Consider the following 10216-nt stretch of genomic DNA (forward strand, 5'->3'; position numbering starts at 1 on the left):
TGACAAACATTCAGTGATCATTTGAACACGACTATCAATTCAATGTGCACATTTTCATTACATTAACTCTTTAAGCGAGTCTTAAAGTTTAGTGAACTTCACTAAACAAATGTGTGTACGCCGCGCAAACCAGGAAAAGATAAAGATGCAAACATGTAGAACAAATAGACAATGTATCCATATCTAAGTTGATTATTAGCCTGCAGTTTTTGAGAGACTGAGACGCGCAGCGTTTGATTGGTGAGCGCGCTGTGCTTATTCCATTAATTTGTATCATATCGTAGTAGCCCAAGGTTTAAAGCATTGCATTTTAAATATTTACAATAGAACGTGTATGATGTATTATTAAAGGTGATATTATTCTTGCCAAGCTCTGATATCTGAGAGATGCATGGAGAGGAACACCAATGCTGTGTTTGATTTGCGCTCTTTTCACTCATAAAGTTTGCATTCATTCACTTCACACTCGTGACTTTAGAGGTCTGTGTATAATATTGCGCTGATCCCCTGACTCACCTGCTATCTAGCAAACTCCTGACTGTGCCAGCTTCAGCCGAGTATTCAGGCAGAATTATTTCTTGTCTGTGATTTGTTTTTGAAGCCATTATCCGTGCCGTTCAGAATAAGGTATTCGGCTTCAGGCACACCCCTATTTACATATTTTAATTTTACATGAAACATAGATAAGGTCATAGAAAGTAACAGCTACACGCAATTTTGTAATCCTAAAATTCACGTCGTACTTGCAAACTCTTTGTAATTATTGCTAATGCATGCTCGAGTAGTCGATTGTTTCCGACAGCGCTTACTAGTGGTTGAAGCAGTCGATCACTCGACTAATCGTCTATGCAAGCCCTAGTTTGAACGGACATGATGCTTCTGGTACTAATGGCCTTTAAATCTTGACTCAGCATGGCAGCTTTTTATTGAACAAATTGTCTAGCTTCTTTGCTCAAAACGTGTGTTAAATATGTTTTCTTTGTGATTTCTGGGTTGTTATCATGAATTGTAGCAGTGTCACTGTATTCTGAGTAATGAAACTTCTGTTTCCGTCTCATCAATGGGAAGTGGTCAACTTATGCAGACATCACATCTATTTCAGCAGAACTGAATTTGAGAAAATACTTCAGAAATGGGTTGCATTAAAAGACATTGCAATTAATCATATTCACACTTGTCCAAAATGCCCAGTGGCTTTACTTCAGAAGCTTTTCTTTGGCTCATTCACAGAAAGAACATAAAAATATAAAAAATTATAAAAATATATAATTAAACAAACAAAATACAAGGGATATCAGAGTAACACGCACACACATACATATACATATATATTGCCCTGTGTCTCATCACCTTTAACCTTGCACTTGTCAGTGAATCATAGCAAATAGCCTTAAACAGTTTGTGCATAGCACTTTACCTTTCATAACATGGCAATTTGGCCAAATGACAGACAAATCTAAGTGCTAACATAGCTCCAGAAAACTTTATAACCATTAAGTTTAAGAAAATGTAATGCAATGCAGTTACTGTCTCAGATGTTTCTGATGGACAAAACACACAGATGTCTGACATTCGCTGGTCAAAACCTTTTAACTCCACTTGAGCTTCACCTGATATGATGTTAATAAAATAAGGCACATGCAAGAGTCTGACCATATATTCAGTCACAATATTAACTGACACCTCAGTGTTTATTTAGTGATTTTTAAAATGCAATGTTTTACCATTTCCTGAAAAGTAGCGGTTTTGTACCTGGTTTCCGTGATGATTTGTGTATTCTGCTGCATAATGCATTATTAACAAGCAGAAAGATACAGCATCATGATACACACAGTCGCATTGTGAATTTGACCTTTTACAGTATTTCAAAGGACAAAAACCATGAACTGTGAAACTATTGGCTTTACATCATCAGGTCAGCTGTTACTGTATTTTGAGTCTTGAAATATCAAGTCCATATATTCTACTTATGAATGTCACCTATAACCACAGCAAAAAATGTATATGTAGTCTTATGACATTAAAAGTTAAATGGAAGTGGGCGTGGCTTATGATTAAGGTGTGCTGAAAGGTAGGGGGCGTGGCTAACAGTCTTTCTAATTGGTTAGATTTAGAGCCGTCACTTATATCTGCATCTCCATAGCAAAACCACACATGAAAACTAGCAACACGCATTTAAAACGTGTCAGACAACTAAATATGTTCACACATCACACAGCATTTTTTTTTTTGTTTGGTCAACACTGCTGAATACTTAAACTGCTGTCTGTCACTCTTGTAAATAATGTGTTTGAACTTAAATACAGGACTGACAGCTTTAATTTGGGGTTAAACCTGGCTTCTCAGTCAGGTTCGCACCACATTTCATTTTTGACAGGAATGAAAACGATTCTGTGACGGACAGAAGTGCCTTCAATACTGTTATAAGATGATGCAAAGAACGAGCACACATGCTTGTGTATCCCATCATGCATCTTGTTCTGGAATTAAATTGTGAGACTTTTTGCAGAGATCTCGTAAAAAGTTACAGAAACCTTTCCAATGCATGTTAAAATTTATCAATAATTTGATATTACATATAATTTGGTAGTAAAACACAGAGTTGCATGTTTTATTGGTGCAAATGAGCAGTGGTGATATTTATTTTGTACAACATTTGCAACTGCTTTTTATCACTTAATTAGAAGCACTTACAAAATTAAAGGTGCCATAGAATGGAAAACTGTATTCAACTTGGCACAGTTGAATAGTGAGAGTTCTGTACATGGAAATGACGCACCGTGAGCCTCAAACATTATTGTTTCCTCTTTTTTATGTCAATCTAATGCATGCAAAAGACCACTGAAAAATAAGCGAATCAGCATCTGATCTTGTAAAAGTGTGTGGTACTGTAAGGACTGCTGCTGTAGTTTACACAGAGCATGTGAGATCGCAAATCTTGAAAGTGAAAAGCGACCTTGCATTTGGAGTTTCAATTCCCCAGATATTAATAGCAGCTTCCTGATGCCCACATTTTTATATAACTGCGAGAGACGATATTGAAAATATAAATTTTACCTATATTTCCTTCCCGCTGTCTGAACTACGGAAATGAGTCGCACTGTGAAACAGCCAATCAGAGCAGAGCTCAACTTAATTATTCATGACCAATTCCATTCCAAATAAGGTAAAAACAGACTGTTTGATTCTAGGGACAAATCCTAGGGTTGTAAATGGACATGTAAAACAGTTTCGGGAGATTTTTTGCTCTTACCTAAACCACATACGGTCTATGCAGATATCTGAGATCAATTTAAAATATCGTACCAGTATGTTCTTCTGTCATAGGGACTACTAAACAAATAATTAGAAGCTGATTTTAAAATAAAAACAAAGCTTTGTAAGAACTTACATTTTAACAACACCATAAGTGGGTCCTATCAGATGAAGAAAAGTTCTACACACACTTGTGGTCTTTAAGCTCTCTTGAGCACTTGGACCAAATACAGGAAATACGTCATAGAAGTAGTCAAGTGGTCAAGTGCAAAGACCACAAGTGTGTGTATTTGGACAAGACAATAAAGGGAACAGACAGTGCTCTGTTTGCACGCAGAATGAGATTACCGTAAAACATCTACTCTGAGCCAAACACGACATTCTGACACAGGTGACACATTTACACACATCAGATAAATATCTAAAGTCATATGATACAATGTCTCTGGTCCCTAAAGAAGGTGCATGGATGTGAAGTTGTGAACGTTTGACACAAACTTGAAAACATGTGATCATCCCCTCCAGGTTCACAAACACAGCAGCCACTCAGAGAGCATTTCCCATTAATGATGTCACAGAATTTACTGCTATTTAGAGACTGATGTGTGAAAGGTACTTTACTGGTTAAAAATAGGGAGTGCATTGCCTGTGTAAACATTGCATCTTTGCATTTACTGGTAGTCGCTCTGGTAATTTCACAGCAATTTACTGGTTTCACTGTTGTTTAAAGTGGTTTTAAGGAAGTAGGTGCGTAAGGTCAAGCGTCAGGCTGATAATTTGGAAGTATTACTCATCTCAGATGGATGGGTGGCAACAACTTGAGGAAGAGAAATAATGGTGCTGATGAAGCAGAGATACTATGTTGAGCTATTAAGTGACCAAGCAGTAAATTCCTGACAGTGTAAATATAAAAAGGAGAAATGACTTTGATTCTACATTCTGCAATCTGAAATCTGAGATCAGCTGACCGATAGCAAAGGCTACATACGCCTACACAGACAGATTATCTATACATGATGAGATGAATGATAGCTGTGGACATGCTAAACGTGTTTAAATATCATTAATAAGCATGCAGAAACAATACATGCTTGGGCCATTGTGTCTTTGGTCTCAATATTATTGCGTCACTTTTGATGCATATCAATAAGTTTAACACATTTTAAGTATTTATTATATACAGACATGTTTGAAGAAAAATACATACATTACCTTTCAAACTTTTGTATTCAACAATGATTTTTAAAGAAATCCTAACTTTTGTTCAGTGAGGATGCATTAAACTGATCAAAAGTCACAGTTAAGATTTAAAATGTTACATTTCTATTTTAAATAAATAGAATGTTCAAAAGAACAGCATTTATCAAATAATCATGAAAAATAAAATGTAGCGCAGATTCCACAAAAATATAATAACGGTTTCCAACATTGATGTTTTTTGATCAGGAATGATTTCTGAAGATCATGTGACACTGAAGACTGGAGTAATGATGCTGAAAATATTTACATTTACATTTACATTTATTCATTTAGCTGACGCTTTTATCCAAAGCGACTTACAATTGCTATATATGTCAGAGGTCGCACGCCTCTGGAGCAACTAGGGGTTAAGTGTCTTGCTCAGGGACACACTGGCAGTTCACAGTGGATTCGAACCCGGGTCTCCCACACCACAGGCATGCGTCTTATCCACTGCGCTAACACCACCCCAGGTGTTAGCAATAAATAACATGACATTGCAAAAATATTTCTCAAAATTTACTGTATTTGTGATCAAATAAATGCAACCTTGCTGAGAAAAATAATCGGAGCCCAATTCAACTTTTGAATGCTAGTGTGCATGAGGTAATACTGAGCTGCATTGTGAATTGTGCATATGCAAAAAAAAAAAATGTGTTAACATGATACACAGCACTTTTAATGCTGTGTTCGAAGGACAAGCGATGCAGCCAGTAATAAATACTGACATCCAGAGTTGAGAGGACGTCTGACTGTCTCACTCACTCACTCACTCACAGGACTTCCTGGTAAGAGTTGGCTGTGCTGGTGCTGGTGTTGCCCGCTGGCTGACGCTGATAGTTGATTTTGTCATACAGGGTTTGAGGCTGCAGGGAAGAGTACGTGAGGTTACCACAGTTACCAGGCAAATGCATCGCAACAGAGCCCCCAACTTCTCCAAACATGCAACAAGGCTCTTACTCTCACAGATTCACTGCACATGATGACTGTGACTGCCATATTCACTTAGCCTACTGTGGTATGTGCAATAAATAGGATAATGGTAGTAAATGCATGATATGAGCCTAGTTTATAAGAAAACAAACGGATGACAGCAATAATGGGTGTGTTTATGAAGCATGCATGCAAGTACTCACCAAGTTTTGTGAGAGTTTTGCATCATCCACCGTTTCATAGATGGTCATGCCGTTTACAACACTTTCAGATCGCTTCTGTAATATAGATTAAATCTTGTTAGCTAGAAGTTTATCACCATTGCTAATCCACAAATGAGGTGTGTCTAGGAAGTAGTGTCGTACACTGTAAAAAAGGTTATATTTTTATTTATTTATTGCAATAGTGGTATATTTTACATGAAAATACAACTGGCATCTTTCTCATTCAAAATCTCATGTTTAATTAATTATTTGTGAAACTTAATAGCACTTTTTAAGAGAAAATATTTAGTACCATTTTTTTCGCTTAGTAAATTACACAACAAATGACAAAGAAACGGCAAACAACACATTGCGTAAAACATGAAAATACTATTTCTATCCCTCTAAATTTCATGGAAAACTTACTCCAGTAATCTTTACTTTAATCACAGCTTCAGAAATGTATTTGAAATCTTTTTGCAGAGCCACAGGAACCTTAAAAAGCTGATTTAACCATTTAGACAGAAACGAGCCGCTCACCTTTGCAGGGGCATCAATGTTCACGTCTTCATACACTGTAATCCCAGCTTCACTCTCTCCTTGTCCTGAACGTGTGAAAACAGCTGTGAGCTTGTGAATGAAACGCTGTATAACTTCAGTAGTGTTTGTGACATTCACACTTATTGAACGCACCTCTGTTCCTCCTCCACCTGCAGCACACAGCGACTGTTCCACCCAGTATGACCACTGCGACGATACCCACGCCAGCCGCGATCAGCACATAATCTGGAACAAAACCGGCTTGTTTGAACAAAGTTGCATATTTCTTAGTGATCTTTATAGATTTCAGAGTAGGCTATAACATGTTTAAATCAGTAGAGAATTTAAGAAATGTTATATTTGATTGCAGAACTGTACCTGATGTCTCTGTGCACACTACAGTCTCAGTAGTGTACTTGATGCTGATGGTGTTGTTGGCTGAGCAGTTGAGTGTAGATTTCTCTCCTAAACGGAGACTGATGTTCAGCTGTGATCCTTGAGTCGTCTGAGGACTGATCCAGCTGTAGGAGGGATTCGGATCACCAGACGCCACACACCAGAGATGAAACATGCAGATGTTTTCTGATGGCAGCCACAAATACTTGTCCTCAATTTTTACATCTCTGATGAGCTCTGTTGGAAAATAATATGGAAATATGAATTATATAAGCATAATAATTCCTTCAATAAGTAGCCATTTATCTTCTTATATATAACCACAAAATATTCAGTATCAGTAATTAAATGTGGTGTTTTAGAATTTGCTATTTACATTCTGACAGAATAAATATCAAATAATTAAACTCACCATGAACACGAAGTACAAAGCCTTTTGTCTTAAGTTGTACAGAAGTGGTTTTATTTTCTGCAACAATAAAGAATCTTCCAGAATCCTGGAGGTTAAGGTCTGTTACTGTTACACTAATACTGTCCTTATTCATCTTTAACCTGTTTTTAAATAATTCAGGTTTCACTTTTTGGAAATCATCATTTCGATAGTCAGCAAATACACTCTGATTATATTTCCACAGCACTTCAAGATCTTTTTTTGGATAATCAGTGATTAATTCCAGCGAGTCTCCCACAGCTCTGTGCAGCTCAACATCTGGATCATCACAGGACCCTACAATACAGAACAAACAACAACACATGATACTGTCACTAATACATGCCATATACAATGGCTGCCGAGTCTGTTCTCACCGGAGCTTATGCTACGTCTACGTCTATGTCATCTGTTGGACGGCATTAGACTCGTTTGAGACGCACCTAGCCTCGGCTGATATATAGACAAGAATACACTGCTGCAGTGAGAGGACAGGTGAAATAAGCCTAAGCACAGTCAAGACGGACAACAGACTAAAAACACTTGCTATTTATTCCATTCGAAAGATGTATTTATCATCCATTTTAACTTTAAAACAAACAGGTATTGTAATATTTGTCAGAAATATGAGAACAATCACATATTTTACTCATCGTGAGATCGTTTGAGAATATTCATGCAGAATTTAAAAACACAATCATGTGATATCAGATAAAAAATAAACCATTCTAGAAGGGAAGGAAACATCACGGCTGTTTGAACCAATGATCATTGTTTCCATCAGCTGTGTATTAACATGGACGTTGTGTTTCTGAAGAGCATTTCTGAATCCTAATGTGAGTGGAGCTGGCCGTCACCATCTTGGCAGCCTTTTAACATGGGGGTCTATGGGATCGCCTCCCTTTTGGAGCCAGTCATCTCAAACGAGCCTACTCTCTCGTGTCCGCTCGTACCAGTCAGCGGAAGCTAGAGATGACCGTTTATAAAGTTTAAATATTAATATTTGTCTTACAAAATCACATAATTTCATGTCAGGAGGCGCTTATTAATTTCCAGAACTGTGCTGAGCACTTTTTTTAAAATTATGGATTGGCGCAGTTTATTGGACTTTTGTTGGACTATTGAATAACACCCATTCACTGCCATTATACACTTAAGAATGACTATGACATTTTTGAATATGACTCTGACTGGATTCATTTGAAACTTCCTACACTCTTAGGATGGCACGAGGGTGAGTAAATTATGGAGTAATTTACATTTTTGGGTGAACTGTCCCTTTAAATTTTCTTCCTTGAAAGCGCAGTTTTCTAACATATTTACTTGAACTTCTTTGGTAATATCAATGGTATGACATTTCAGAACCACACACACTATATATATATATATACACACACACACACACACACACACACACATACACACACACACACACACACACATATCAGGACCATCAGGATGAAGAATAACTTGATTCCTACCAAATCTGGATGATCTGGATACACATGGTCTTTAATGGCATTGATCATTTGTGTTTTTTGGTTATTTGTGCTCATTCGCTCTCTGTAAGGAAGTGTTTTACAGCCGCACTTCCACCCACCACACTGCACTGTTTTTCTTCGTGTGACGCTTTTCATTTTAACATCTTAATTTTATTTTCTCCTGTCCACTTATTTACTTTTCACCACATCCCCTCAACAGCTGCATGTCATGTGTTCATACCAAATGACAAGTCAACATTAAACCATGTTTTTATTTATTTATTTAATCATGGTGAATTCAGGTAAATTGGGACACTTTTTGCCACTGAGATGTCCCAATTAACCTGATTTTAGACTGTAATACTGGTTGCAACATAAAAATGTTCTATTACAACTGGCCACATTCTCTAAAGATAAGGCTTGAGGTTTCCTGAGCCGAACTGCCTTTTTCTCACAGATGAAACACTGATATTACTTAAACGTGCAAGATCATTTCCCTCAAAAAATAAAGTTCAAATACAGTCAAGTAAAATAGCTTTGCATATGCATTGCATTAAACACAATTAGTTTTGCATTTATTAAACACAAACATTTAACTTCATTTACTATGTCATAATGGAATCAAGAGCATTGTAAGTATTAGCATTGCATGTATGGAAGCTAGATGCACATTCATTTCCCATTCATATAAGCGTCTTACAACCTGTGGGTTAAAAGCTCCTTTGACTGCTGTATTTCTGGAGTCACTCACCTTGGAGAAGGAAAACCAGGAGAACTCCTAAGATGGAGCAGCGGGAATCTAGAAAGATGTTCATGTCCAAACGTTTAGACGACAGACTGAGGCATTCGTGACAGCAGATACAGTGAAACAGAAGAGACAGAAACAGACTTCCTCACACCGACTGCTCTGCGTCTCTCAGTTTTTGCATATCTGCACAAATAACAACACACAAAGCACTTTGGTGACGAGACCTTTAAGATGCACCTCCTGAAAGTAGTGCTTGAGGTTTAGGGGCTTTTTTCTGGTCTAAATTCGTTTGCACCTCCCACTAAGTTCTAGTGTAAGAGTGCAGGCATTACATCCACTGTCATGCGGGAAGTGAAGGTTAAGCACTTAGATATGTGCTACTATAAATGACCCAAAGTACTGGCAGTTCATCGGGGAGTTAAAGTGAAGTGAAATCCCAGATGGAATAAGGAAGTTTTACTTAGAAAAGAGACTCTCTTTGTTAAAGGTCCTGATCTGTGAGAGTCCCTGTTCCTGTTTGAGTTAAACGGCAAGATGAATTGGCTGATGGTGCAGTGAAAGTACAACATTAGTTTTTATATGGTGCTTAGGTGAACCACAGCGTACAGACTCATGTAACCACACATCCACAGCGAGCCAGAGCATCATCTCACATCTCATCCAAAATGAGAATGTGTAAAAAAAGTACATTTATTCAGATCACATGCACAAAGACACACTCTCTGTTGCTTCTACATCAGAATCAGTTATTTTAGACTGTGCCGGACATTGCAATGCAACAACAGCAAGTCCATCAGAGGAAGTGAAACTCAGTACACTGAGGTTTTAGTTCTAACCGAAAGTATGAGTCAGACGGTCAACAGAAAAGTCAGAACTGTCAGGAAAAATAACTAAATACAGTACACAAAGCAGTGCAAAACAGGTTTATTCTAGTAACTGTTCAGCAGGCTTTTTTCATAAGTATTACATTTTACTAATTTAAATAATTAAT

General features: G+C 37.4%; 1 protein-coding gene across 1 annotated transcript; it reads right to left on the bottom strand.

Annotated features, from left to right (window-relative positions):
- Positions 1-5261: 5261 nt before the first annotated feature.
- LOC132096300 (uncharacterized) lies at positions 5262-9605 on the bottom strand. The gene is made up of 7 exons (XM_059501579.1): positions 9229-9605; positions 6979-7293; positions 6549-6803; positions 6324-6416; positions 6171-6235; positions 5631-5705; positions 5262-5360 (listed from the first exon to the last, which is right to left on the bottom strand). Exons 1-7 carry the CDS (start codon positions 9290-9292, stop codon positions 5268-5270), a joined length of 960 nt encoding a protein of 319 aa, XP_059357562.1. The 5' UTR covers positions 9293-9605; the 3' UTR covers positions 5262-5267.
- Between the last annotated feature and the right edge of the window lie 611 nt (positions 9606-10216).

Source organism: Carassius carassius, chromosome 2, assembly GCF_963082965.1.
Source record: "Carassius carassius chromosome 2, fCarCar2.1, whole genome shotgun sequence".
In the NCBI taxonomy this organism is placed as follows: Eukaryota; Metazoa; Chordata; class Actinopteri; order Cypriniformes; family Cyprinidae; genus Carassius; species Carassius carassius.